The 13,972-nt window shown below is 43.0% G+C and overlaps 1 protein-coding gene across 2 annotated transcripts in view; it reads right to left on the bottom strand.

The window, feature by feature from the left end:
- The window catches only part of Ankle2 (ankyrin repeat and LEM domain containing 2), a 37,109-nt gene extending 24,179 nt beyond the window's left edge, over positions 1 to 12,930 (bottom strand). The window contains exons 1-2 of one of the 2 annotated variants that reach the window (XM_028857000.2): positions 11,403 to 12,930; positions 7,211 to 7,684 (exon numbers count right to left, since the gene is read on the bottom strand). In XM_028857000.2, coding sequence (XP_028712833.1) covers positions 7,211 to 7,684; positions 11,403 to 11,589 — 661 coding nt within the window. In that variant the 5' untranslated portion in view covers positions 11,590 to 12,930. The remainder of the gene's footprint in view (positions 1 to 7,210; positions 7,685 to 11,402) is intronic. The other variant, XM_028856999.2, reaches the window with a different exon arrangement.
- Positions 12,931 to 13,972: the final 1,042 nt, after the last annotated feature.

Here is a 13,972-nt window from a genome sequence, read left to right as displayed (position 1 = left end):
CAAGTACACAATATAATCCTGACTAAAATAAAATAAAATTGCAATTCTTTTCTTTCTTTCATTCTTTTTTGGGGATAGGGTTTCATGTAGCCCAGGCTAGCATCCACTCAAGTGCTGGGGTTAAGAGTTACAAGCCACCACATCAGGTTTTATGGTGCTAGGGACTGAACACAGGGCTCCATGAATAATAATAGCAAAATGCTCTACCAATGAAAACAGACCTCTAGCCCCAAAATATGACTCCTTGAGATTGAAAATTATTTATACACTTATTAACCCAAAAGCTGTTCAGGTTGTAATGAATTTAAGAGGGGGAGGGAAAGCTGGGCAGTGGTCGCACATGCCTTTAGTCCCAGCACTTGGGACACAGAGGCAGTGGATCTCTGAGTTCCAAGACCAGCCTGATTTACAGAGCTAGTGCCAGGACAGCCAAGTCTACACAGAGAAACTCTATCTCGAAAAACAAACAAGAACCAGGCAGTGGTGGCAAACGCCTTTAGTCCTAGCACTCTGGAGGCAGAGCCAGGTGAATCTCTGTGAGTTCGAGGCCAGCCTGGGCTACCAAGTGAGTTCCAGGAAAGGCGCAAAGCTACATAGAGAAACCCTGTCTCAAAAAACCAAAAAGGAAAAAAAAGAAAGAAAGAAAGAAAAAAGACAAACAAACAAACAAAAGATATGCACAAGCATAATTTTCCGGGATAGCCAGGGCTACATGGAGAAACTGGGTGGGAGGGCAGGGGGGGGGGGGAGGGAGAGGGAAGACGATTAATCGGTGAAATTACTAACAAATGGAAGTGAGCCAATCATTTCCAAGTCAAATCTATCTGACAAGAGTAATTTCCTAATACCAAAAAAGAAAAAGAGAGACAAGCCCGGCAGCAGCGACAAGCAGAGGCAAGTGCGGCGGCAGCCGGCAGAGACATACAGGCCCAGCGGTGGCCGACTGAGACATACAGGCCCGGCAGCGGCCTGCAGAGGTACACGGCACTGCAGCGGTGGCCAACAGGGACATACAGGCCCAGCGGCGGCCTGCAGAGGTAGACAAGCCCGGCAGCAGCGACAAGCAGAGGCAGGGACGCCTCTAACCCCAACACCCAGGGAAGAAGCTATCTCCGTGGGTCGGAACCAGAACGAATCTGAACACTCCGTCTGAGGACAATCCAGGGTCCAGCTGCTGATTCTGCAAAACCCAACAACTTGGAAGTGTTAGTGAGACTACCCCGCTCAGCTGAAACCCATCTGGGAGAGGATTCAAATGCCTATAGTTTGAAGTCTGAAGAAACAAGATCAGCTGAGGAGTTGACAAATGAACAAAACATGACCTGGGAACACAGAAGAAGGCGATGCCCAGCCACCAAACCAGATCACCAGAATCATAAGTATATACTTCACCGACTGAGATCAGCTGCCCCTGAAGAAACAGCCCAATAGCACCAATTTAACCAAGAACTCCTACTGAACCAAGACTAAAAATTAGAACAAGGGAGGCACTCTCAGACACAGACACCACCTTCACCGAGCAGAGGAAGAGATGAGTAGACGCCAGTGCAAAAATACAAGCAACAACATAAAGACCTATATAGCAACATCAGAACCTAGTGATTCTACACATGCAGGGCCTGAACATACCAAGACAGAAGAAACAGAAGAAATCAACCCTAAAAACGACTTTAAGAAGATGATAGAGGCCCTTAAAGAATAAATAAAACATTCCCTCAAAGAGGAAATAAAAACTTTCCTTAAAGAGGAAATGAAAAACTCCCTTAAGGAAATGGAGAAAAAACGAACAAAAATTGGGAAGAAATCAAAGAAAGCCAAGAAAAAGCAATTAAACAGATGAAAGAAACATTCCAACATCTGAAAAATGAATTCAAGACAATAAAGAAAACACATGCTGAGGGAATGCTGGAAATAGAAATCCTGACTAAACAAACAGGAACTACAGAAACAAGCATTACCAACCGATTGCAAGAGATGGAACAGAGAATCTCTGACACTGAAGACACAATAGATAAAATAGATTCGTCAGTCAAAGAAAACACTAAAGACAAAAAAGTCGTAACACAAAACGTTCAAGAAATTTGGGACACCATGAAAAGACCAAACCTAAGAATAATAGGGATAGAAGAAGGAGAAGAATACCAACTCAAAGGCATAGAAAATATATTCAACAAAATCATAGAAGAAAACTTTCCTAACCTAAAGAAAGAAATACCTATGAAGATACAAGAAGCTTACAGAACACCGAATAGGCTGGATCAAAAAAAAAAAAAAAAATCCCCTTGACACATAATAATCAAAACACTAAACACACAGAACAAAGAAAAAATATTAAGAGCCTCAAAGGAAAAAGACCAAGTAACATATAAAGGCAAACCCATCAGAATAACACCAGACTTCTTAATAGAGACTATGAAAGCTAGAAGATCATGGACAAATCTTATGCAGACACTAAGAGACCACAGATGCCAACCCAGACTACTATACCCAGCAAAACTCTCAATCACCATAGGCGGAGTAAACAAAATATTCCAGGATAAAACCAGATTTAATCAATACCACAAACTCAGCCCTACAGAAAGCACTAGAAGGGAAAATCCAACCCAAAGAAGCTAAACACATCCATGAAAAATCAAGCAATAGATAATCCCACACCAACATACACCAAAGAAGGACAACACAACGCAACCACAAAAAATAACAGGAATTAACAGTCACTGGTCATTAATATCCATCAATATCAATGGTCTCAACTCACCTATAAAAAGACACAGGCTAACAGAATGGATAAGAAAACAGGACCCATCCATCTGCTGCATACAAGAAACACACCTTAACTTCAAAGACAGACACTACCTCTGACTAAAGGGCTGGGAAAAGGCTTTCCAAGCAAATGGACCTAAGAAACAAGGTGGTGTAGCTATCCTAATATCTAATAAAATAGACTTCAAACTAAAATCAATCAAAAGAGATCAGGATGGACATTACATATTTATCATGGGAAAAATCCACCAAGATGAAGTCTCGATTCTAAACATTTATGCTCCAAATACAAAAGCACCCACATTCATAAAAGAAACACTACTAAAGTTTAAAACGCACATCAAACCCCACACATTAGTAGTGGGAGATTTTAACACACCACTCTCACCAAAAGACAGATCTACCAGACTGAAACTTAACAAAGAAATAAAGGACCTAACAGATGTTATGACTCAAATGGACTTAATAGATATCTACAGAACATTCCATCCTAACACAAAAGAATATACCTTCTTCTCAGCACCCCATGGAACCTTCTCAAAAATTGACCACATGCTTGGCCACAAAACAAATCTCAACAGATACAAAAAAATTGGAATAACCTCCTGTATCTTATCGGACCACCATGCCTTAAAGTTAGACCTCAACAACAACAAAAATTATAGAAAACCCACAAACTCGCGGAAACTGAATAATGCCCACCTGAAACATCATTGGGTCAAGGAAGAAATAAAGAAAGAAATTAAAGATTTCCTAGAATTCAATGAAAATGAAAGTACAACATACCCAAACTTATGGGACACTATGAAAGCAGTGGTAAGAGGAAAATTCATAGCTCTAAATGCACACATAAAGAAGATGGAGCAATCCCATACCAATGAATTAACAGCACAACTGAAAGCTCTAGAACAAAAAGAAACAAACTCAACCAGAGAAATAGACACCAGGAAATAATCAAATTGAGGGCTGAAATCAACGAAATAGAGAACAAGAGAACAATACAAAAAAAATCAATGAAACAAAGAGTTGGTTCTTTGAAAAAAAAATCAACAAGATAGACAAACCCCTAGCCAAATTAACCAAAAGGCAAAGAGAGAGCACCCAAATTAACAAAATCAGAAATGAAAAGGGAGACATAACAACAGACAACGAATAAATCCAGAGAATCATCAGATCATACTTCAAAAACCTGTACTCCACAAAAATGGAAAACCAGGAAGAAATGGACAATTTTCTGGATAAATACCACATACCAAAATTAAGTCAAGACCAGATAAACCATTTAAATAGACCAATAACCCCTAAAGAGATAGAAACAGTCATCAAAAGTCTCCCAACCAAAACATGCCCAGGACCAGATGGTTTCAGTGCAGAATTCTACCAGACTTTCAAAGAAGAACTAATACCAATACTCTTCAAAGTGTTCCACACAATAGAAACAGAAGGAACACTACCAAACTCTTTTGATGAGGCTACAATTACCCTGATACCCAAACCACACAATGATGCAACAAAGAAAGAGAACTACAGACCAATATCCCTCATGAACATTGATGCAAAAATACTCAACAAAATATTGGCAAACCGAATCCAAGAATACATCAAAACAATTATTCATCACGACCAAGTAGGATTCATCCCAGGGATGCAAGGATGGTTCAACATACAAAAATCAGTCAATGTAATACACCATATAAACAAACTGAAAGAAAAAAAACACATGATCATCTCCTTAGATGCTGAAAAAGCCTTTGACAAAATCCAACACCCCTTAATAATAAAGGTCTTAGAAAGATCAGGAATACAAGGAACATTTCTAAACATAATAAAAGCAATTTATAGCAAGCCAACAGCAAACATCAAATTAAACGGAGAGAAACTCAAAGCAATACCATTAAATTCAGGAACAAGACAAGGCTGTCCACTCTCCCCATATTTATTCAATATAGTACTAGAAGTTCTAGCTAGAGCAATAAGACAACAAAAGGAGATCAAAGGGATACAAATTGGCAAGGAAGAAGTCAAACTTTCACTATTTGCAGATGATATGATAGTATACATAAGTGACCCCAAAAACTCTACCAGGGAACTCCTACAGCTGATAAACTCCTTCAGTAAAGTGGCAGGATACAAGATCAACTCAAAAAAATCAGTAGCCCTCCTATACACAAATGATAAAAGGGCTGAGAAAGAAGTCAGAGAAATATCACCCTTTACAATAGCCACAAATAATATAAAATACCTTGGGATAACACTAACTAAACAAGTGAAGGACCTTTTTGACAAGAGCTTTAAATCTCTAAGAAAGAAATTGAAGAAGATATCAGAAGATGGAAGGATCTCCCATGCTCATGGATAGGTAGGATTAACATAGTAGAAATGGCAATCTTACCAAAAGCAATCTACAGATTCAACGCAATCCCCATCAAAATCCCAACACAATTCTTCACAGACTTGGAAAGAAAAATACTCAACTTCATATGGAAAAACAAAAGACCCAGGATAGCTAAAAGAATCCTATATGATAAAGCAACCTTTGGAGGCAGCACCATCCCTGACCTCAAACTCTATTATAGAGCAATAGTAATAAAAACAGCTTGGTACTGGTATAAAAACGGACATACGGACCAATGGGATTGAATTGAAGACCCTGACATTAATCCACGCACATATGAACACCTGGTTTTTGACAAAGGAGCCAAAACTATACAATGGAAAAAAGAAAGTATCTTCAACAAATGGTGCTGGCATAACTGGATCGCAATATGTAAGAGATTACAAATAGATCCATATCTGTCACCATGCACAAAACTCAAGTCCAAGTGGATCAAAGACCTGAACATAAATCCAGTTACACTAAACTTAATAGAAAAGAAAGTAGGAAGCACTCTTGAATGCACTGGCACCAGAGACCATTTCCTAAATAAAACACCAACAGCACAGACCCTGAGCACAACAATTAATAAATGGGACCTCTTGAAACTGAGAAGCTTTTGCAGGGCAAAAGACACAGTCAATAAGACAAAAAGACAGCCAACAGAATGGGAAAAGATCTTCACCAACCCCACATCTGACAGAGGATTGATCTCCACAGTATATAAAGAACTCAAGAAACTAGACATCAAAATACTGAACAGTCCAATTAAAAAATGGGCTAAAGAGCTAAACAGAGAATTCACAAAATAAGAACTACAAATGGCTGAAAGACATTTAAAGAAATGCTCAACATCCTTAATCATCAGAGAAATGCAAATCAAAATGACTCTGAGATACCACCTTACACCTGTCAGAATGGCTACGATCAAAAACACCAATGACAGTCAATGTTGGAGAGGATGTGGAGCAAAGGGAACACTCCTCCACTGTTGGTGGGAATGTAAACTTGTACAACCACTGTGGAAATCAGTATGGCGGTTGCTCAGAAAATTAGGAATCGAACTACCTCAAGACCCAGCCATCCCACTCTTGGGCATATACCCAAGGAATGCTGACTCTTACCATAAAGATACATGCTCAGCTATGTTCATAGCAGCACTATTTGTAATAGCCAGAACCTGGAAACAACCTAGATGCCCGTCAATGGAAGAATGGATGAAAAAAATGTGGTACATATACACAATGGAGTACTACTCAGCAGAGAAAAACAATGAAAGCATGAAATTTGCAGGCAAATGGATGGAACTAGAAAAAATCATCCTGAGTGAGGTAACCCAAACCCAGAAAGACAGTCATGGTATGTACTCACTCATAAGTGGATTCTAGATATAAAATAAAGAACAATCAGACCACAACCCATAGAACCATGGAGGCTATATATATAGCATGGAGGTCCCTAGGACGACTGTGGCTTATAATAAATTTCGGTTTTACTCAATTATTGAAAAAAAAAATAGCCAAATGAATGGAAACACATGAACTATGAACCAAAGGCTGAGGGGCCCCCAGCTGGATCAGGCCCTCTGAATAGGTGTGACAGTTGATTGGCTTGATCAGTTTGGGAGGCAACTAGGCAGTGTGACCAAGTCCTGTGCTCATTGCATGAGTTGGCTGTTTGAAACCTGGAGCTTATGCAGGGACATTGGCTCAGTCTGGGAGGAAGGGACTGGACCTGCCTGGATTGAATCTACCAGGTTGATCTCAGTCCTCAGGGGAGGCCTTGCCCTGGAGGAGGTGGGAATGGGGGGTGGGTTGGGGGTAAGGGAAGGGAGTGGGAGGGGGGAGAATAGGGGAACCCGTGGCTGATATGTAGAACTGAATGGTATTGTAAAATAAAATAAAATTAAAAAAAAAAGAAAGAAAGAAAGAAAAAGAAAAGAAAAAGTATCGCTTAGATTTACCAAATTAAAAAAAAAAATCAGAGAGTAACAAGTACAAATACTGAAATTAATCTTGGGCGCTAAGATTATAGTTTCCCAGTCTGTATGAGAGACCCTACACAGCACATTACCATTTCTCACAAGGCCATCCTCATATACTGGACACACTCCATAGTACAGAAGTGGCTCCTTAGCAGCTGTCGCTCCAGCCTTGTGGTTGTCATTCCTGGCAGAGGCACTGAGGGATATTGGGTAGGACTTGGATGTCACAGCTTCATCTTCTGGAGGGTTCAAGCCCACACTGTAACCAAAATCTTTGTCTTCGGAAGAACTGGCCTGCTGAGTTTGTTTCCTTTCCACAGATGCAGGAGTCCTTGGGGTGCCCTGGATAAATGCTGTGGCAGTTACCTCACTGTGATTGGGAAGAGAGGAAGTCAGCAATCCACCTTGCTCTAGTAAAGCCTGAGCTAATTTCTTCTCAAAAATAAATCTTGTTGTTGATGTAATGGGTCCACATTTCAATCCAGCTTTTATAACTTCTTTTCTAAGGTCATCTGGATTCAGGAGCTTTAATCGTGCCAACATGGCATCCATTGTCACTTCACCTAAGTTCAAGAAAGCAGAAATCAACTTGAATCATGGGACAGTAGCTCAGCAAAGCACATGCTTAAGTAGGTGCTCAGTTTCCTCACAGGATCCTACCTTAGATACAATATGTATTCTTATCTTAAAGCTACCCTTTTACCTTTAGTTGTTCAAAGAAGGTTTTTCTCTGCAACTTAACAAACATAAACAGAACTTCATACATTACTAACTTCAATCCTAGTATAATTAATGAAATTCTAAGCCTCAGTTTCTCATCTACAAAATGGATATAATAGATCCACTCTTGGGTTATAATGAAAAGTAGAAAAAATAATGAATACAAATTCTGTCCCACTTGGTCTGACACTGATAAAATATCCATAAATGTCTGCTACAGCCATTGAGCTGTTGAGGAACAAAGGCTCATTAACCTTTATAATGAGTAACAGCACACTGGAAAGTCAGTTAAAATTAGCAAACAGACAAAAAAAAAAACTGTCATATACTCAAGGGCAGCCACCTCTGACATATAAGCCACAACTGCGCTCCAAAGAGCCTCTACTAACAAGACAGATGATGGCCATAGCTCACCAACTGCACTGGAACAGGAAGTATTAGCGCAACCTTTGCAGTCTTAGAAAGATGGATAGATTGACAGAGACATGAGAAATTGAAGTAGGTCTGCAGATTAGATAACAGTGTTCTATCACTGTTCATTTCCTTGTCATACTTGTGGTATGATTATGTAGCACAGAAAATCTAGAGAATCTAAGCTACTAATATATAGAATTTTGTTTTGTTTTTCGAGACAGGTTTTCTCTGTGTAGCTTTGGCGCCTTTACTGGAATTCAGTCTGTAGCCCAGGCTGGCCTCAAACTCAGCGATCCGCCTGGCTCTGCCTCCCAGTGCTGGGATTAAAGGTGTGTGCCACCACTGCCCAGCTAAGACAATACATTTTCAAAGACAGGCATGCTGGCATAGTCTTGTAATCCTAGTACTTATGCTAAGACAGGAAGACCATGAGTTTACGGGCCAGTCTTAGCTACATATAGCAGGAACATTAAACAAGTAAGTTTCATTTCTCTGGGACAAAAGCTTTACGGGTACAGGACAGATAGGTTGAACTTCCTTGAGACACTGCTAGACTAATCTCCAGAGGGGACTATACTGTTAACAGACCACCAACAACAGGGGAGCCATCTTCTCAGTGTGTGTCAACTTTTCGGAATGTGTTTTTTTTTTTTTTTTTTTTTTTTTAAATCTCAGTTAATCTAATAGGTATGCATTGATACCTCACTGCATTGAACTTTTTTTCCCCGACCAGCTGGTAATGTAAAATATCTTTGTACATGAGTTGAACTATTCTGTGTTGTCTTTATAATCCTTTATACACCTAAAATGATTTCAAAATGAAAAACTAAAACTGAAAATAAACTTTTAGTGAAACAAGATGCTGCAAACCCTGGTGTTTTGGCTCTATACCCTTAGCTACATTAGCCACATGCAATGCTCTGCCTCAGTGTTTGGGTGACTTTTATTCACTGACCTCTTGAGTTTTCGATAGTGTTCACAGAGTCAACGGACTAGTGGGCATTATATTCATTAAAGATATCCTTATTGCCTTATGTGTTCCTATTAATGCATGTATGGGTGTATGTGTGTGCATGCAGAAGTCAAAAGTCAATGAATAGCCTCAGGTGTTATTCTTTAGGTACCACTTAATTAATTAATTTTTCAAGTCAGGGTTTCTCTATGTAACAGCTCTGGCTATCCTGGAACTCACTTTGTAGACCAGGCTGGCCTTGAACTCACAGAGATCCACCTGCTTCTGCCTCCCAAGTACTAGGATTAAAGGCATGTCTTGAGGGGACGAGAGAACGTAAAACCCAAAAGACAAGGTGTTAGACCCGTTGTCATGACTCATACATTTCATCTCTCCACAGCTGCGTACAGCCACAGCATTATCTTGACCTTCCTGTTCTGTTTCTTTAGCAAAAATGGAGAAATCAATGACTGCTAAGGAAGGGTTGAGATGTACTTCAACGGTAGAACACTTGCCAATATGTGCCAGACCTCTTGTTTTTCTTCCCAGTACTGCTAAATAATTAAAAAGTGAAGTTGTATATAAGTTCCAAGAGGCAAGTGAAGCCTCAGTCACCCCTAAGATTTTCTTTGGCCCTAGAGTCCTAAGGTGCAGTCAACAGTTTAAAACTTTATCTTTCTTCTAGAATACCTAGGGGAATTACTGTTTATCTTCCACTAAGAACTAGACTCCAAGAGCAAGAAAGTATTAGTGAAACATGACTTCTGATAAACACAAACCTGGTAAGCACTGGATTATAGTTCAGGGAGGTGGAGGGCTGAGAAGAAAAGAGCTAACTAAGCACAGAGGTGTGGGCTTACATCAGGAGTTCCCAAAACAAGCTAAAAAGACCACAGAACCTGTGGAGGGGTCCCAAAATAGCTTGACCACACAGCAGCCATGACAGGTTTAGGGGCCTAGACACAGTTTCTGTGACAGGCTTACTGGCAGGCAACACCCAGATCCAGGAAAGCCTTAAGCTGATACCACCCAGGTATCCACCCATTGGTGAGGAAGTACCTGACAACCCAAACATTCCAACCATCAGATAAGGTGCCAGATGTCCTAGAGTCTAGCACACACCTATTTTTTGTTTTACAGACACCCCTAGACAACTGTCAACCAACCAGGGTCCTGGACCCTGGAAATCCCCTCACCCCAACCTCTGCTATGATAAAAACTCGGCCCCACCTGAGCTCAGGGCTCTCTGCTCTCACCGCTGTGTGGGACAGACAGAGGGACCAAGCTCCAGAGCTTGAAATAAAGGCTCTTTGCTTTTACATGTGGGGTTCGGTCTCCGTGGTGGTCTTTTGGGGGTCCCTGTGATCTGGGCATAACAAACCCTACAAAACTGCCAACCCTACAGCGCATCGATGAACTCCGTTGAAGACCTTTCCCCAGAACTGAGACATGCATCAATCACCTCAGCAGCTCTTACATGGATGATGCCAGCAGGTAGTAGGGCTCAATTTTAGCACTGAATGTATTACTCTCAAAAAAAAACACAGTAAGAACTACTATTATTCGTATCCTGCTAATGGCGGGGCGGAAAATAGTAGGTGAATGGAATGACCCGCCCAGTACTGAGAAGTCCCACAGCAGCAGTGACAGAAACGGGAGCAGGTGTGCCATGATTTCACTCCAGACACCAGGCTGCTGCTTAACGCTCACCTCGATCTTAAAGTGACCATCAACCATCCTCCCATCTCTACTCACCCAGACCTGACAGTCCAGTCAAAAGCAAAAAACGAGAACGACATCCCTCCATCTCCCCTGTTCCTAAATCATGGAGTCACGCCTAACTTCACTGTCTCATCCTACCACTATATTTAGTTAAGTTTCACATTCAAACCACTGCCAGAACCAACTTCCTCTTCTCCGACTCCGACTAAGTCCGGCTTTAGACTACTGTTCACCCTTCCCGCAGCCCTTGCAAAGCCGCTCCCTGGCTCAGACGCCCTTCCTCTGTAAGCCCCAGACGCGCCGGGGCAGCCAGGGCTCTGGATCTCACCCACAGTGTCTGGAATGCTCCTACAAAGGAGCAAGTTCCGCGTCTCTGTCAGTCAGAGTCCCGCCAGTGGACTCGGGCCGTGACAGGACCCTCCTGTGTCCACAGGGAGAGCAGTGAGGCTTCTCTCCCACGAACGCGACCTTACCTGGCCGAGGCGCCACGGCTGCGGACGCGCTGGGAGGCGAGGAGGGTGTCCCGCAACGGTTCAGGTCCCGCGGCCGCTTCTCTAGCCGCCGGACCAGCCAGCGCACGGCGATGAGCAGCACGGAGGCACCGAGGAGCTCCCAGGCCAGCGCCGCCCACTCAACCACAGCCAACCGCTGCCACAGCATCGCCACCGCCGACGCCGAGGCCTAGAGCGCGGGCGCCGGAGTTAGAGTCCGCGCCGCGCACGCCTCAGGCCCTCGCTAGGCCGCTCGCTTCGCTGCCGGAGCCGCGCAGGCCTTAGGCCTCCGCCCCGCCGCGGGGTCACAGAAGTTACAGCCTGACAGGAGACGAGGAAGCGGGGTGCGCGTGCAGGCCGGTGTCTTTCGTTTCCCAACGATCAAGCCAGAACGCGTCCAGGAACCCAGCCTCCGGCGGCTTCGGAGGCAACCGGGGTCCTGACTCAAGCGAGACGCCGTCTGGCAGTGGCGCGGGCAGCATGTCGGGGGCCTGAGCCGGGCTCGGCGCTCTGGCTGGGCGCGGCTTGTTGCTCAGTGCCGTGGGCGCTTCGCGGTGAGTTCTCCCCGCGGGTCTGGAGACTGGAGAGCCAAGAGGGGGCACCTGGGCCACCCAGACTGTGGCCAGAGGAGCCGGTCAGAGTCCTTGACAGGTAGGTGCTGGGGCGAAAACGGTGGCCAAGTTCAGAAACCTGCTCTGTAGCCCTGCCAGTGTTGTAAATGGAGCGGTTTCTCTGCAACACAACGGACCCTCCTGGCAAAATGCCGGTGCCGTTCTGACGGATAACGCGAGAGCCTCCCCAGCACTGGGATCAAAGTTGTGCGCCGCCATGACCGGCTGCTAATTGGAATTTCTTGAAGTCCTTTTCTAACCTTTGTTTTTCTTTTTGAGTCTTGCCTAAATACCCTAAACTGGCCTCATGCTGGAGATCTCCCTGCTTGAGCCTGCAGAATGTTGAGGTTTACAAGCATGTGTCACCATAATTTCACTTCTGACTACAAATCACGAGGGCACCGAAGACCATGATAGCCCGTGATGGTGTAGAGGCTTCTCACATGTGCTTTGAATGGCCTTCAGCAAGAAAGGTGTAGGTTTGCTTGTTGGGGGAATTACGAGAAGGCAGAGTGGAAGGTTGAGGCTGGGATGCCTCTTCTATACAAATGTGCATCCTGCTTTACTGCCAATCAGGACTTGATGATAAGACCAATTCTCTATCAGAAAATGGTGGCCCGAGGCATGTCCTAGAAAGCCCTGAGTGGAGGCCTGCAGGTTATGATGCAGAATCAATTTACAAGCTGGACAAGTGTCAGGTGTACACCATTTGGGTCATGTCCTCAGTTAAAGATGTTACTCCTCAAGACAGATTCGGGGAAGCCTGCCGAACTAGATACAAAACAAATACCCAACCAGGTGATTGAGAAATGTTAAGATGAATTTCCAGTGATTTTTTTTTTTAACAGCCCCAGGTTATATAAGGCAAATTTAGATATATTTCAGTTTAGCCGGCATGGTGGTGCACATTCCAACTCTTGGGAAGCAGAAGCAAACAGATCTCTGAGTTCGAGGCCACCCTAGTCTACAGAGTGAGTTCAAGGACAGTCAGGACTACACAGAGAACCCTTGTCTTAAAAACCAAAGTAAACAAAAAATTCAGTTTAATTGTAGACTGAGGCAGATGGGTAAAGTAGTACTAATTCCTTCAAGAAACAAACCCAGCAATATGTCCTAAAGCATCGGAGAGCAACTTTTGATATTTTGTCTTTTGCTTCATTATTGTGTTTATTTAAAAATACTGTTGTTCATTACGACTGGTAGAAGCTGGGCATAGTGGCTAACTCATTTACCTGAAACCCAGGCAGCTGAGGATGATCTTGAGTTCCAGGGCAGCCTTTCTCAAAGACTTACCAGAAGTGTACCGTACTTATGGAGATCCAGCCATATATATACATAGAGAAGAGCCCATGGCAGAGAATTCAGTAGAAAAAATTGGGAACAGCAACAGTGGGGAGCTTGAGATTCTCAGGTGGAGACATGCTAGTTCCATAAAATTAAACTGGGACAAGCAGCAGGCCAGGAATCCTGGGTTAAGGATCATAGCTAGGCCGACAACAGGCTGGCCTAGCAGGTAAAGGAAGGTTTGGACTTATTTTCAGAATGATGAGGCATTAAGTGTTGAGAAAGTATACTTTGATCAGCCTGATGGAGATAGTACAGTTACGAAAAGGTTGACAAAGGGTAGCAGAGTGCATATGAAAATGCATATTTAATGCTCAGAAAGCTTCATGTGAGGTGTGTAAGTCAAGGCTGCCCCTCCATAGAGTTATACTACTGTAAGATATTCATATAGAAGACATAAGACTATTTTACAATGAAGGTAATTCTTGACCCAGATATGTGTAAGGAAAGTCTACAAATCATCTCCTGCAGATACCTATCTGGAAGGAGGATAAAAGATGTTTATCCATGGTTCTACTCAGCTATCCCCATCCTAGGAATGGCTGGAGCTCTGACTCCAGGGGATAAGAAGCACTTCCTTAATCTGGACTGTCAAAA

The sequence above is a fragment of the Peromyscus leucopus genome, chromosome 23 (assembly GCF_004664715.2).
Source record: "Peromyscus leucopus breed LL Stock chromosome 23, UCI_PerLeu_2.1, whole genome shotgun sequence".
Taxonomy (NCBI): domain Eukaryota; kingdom Metazoa; phylum Chordata; class Mammalia; order Rodentia; family Cricetidae; genus Peromyscus; species Peromyscus leucopus.
The sequence above is the reverse complement of the archived record's forward strand: the minus strand, read 5'-3'. Positions and strand labels throughout refer to the sequence as shown.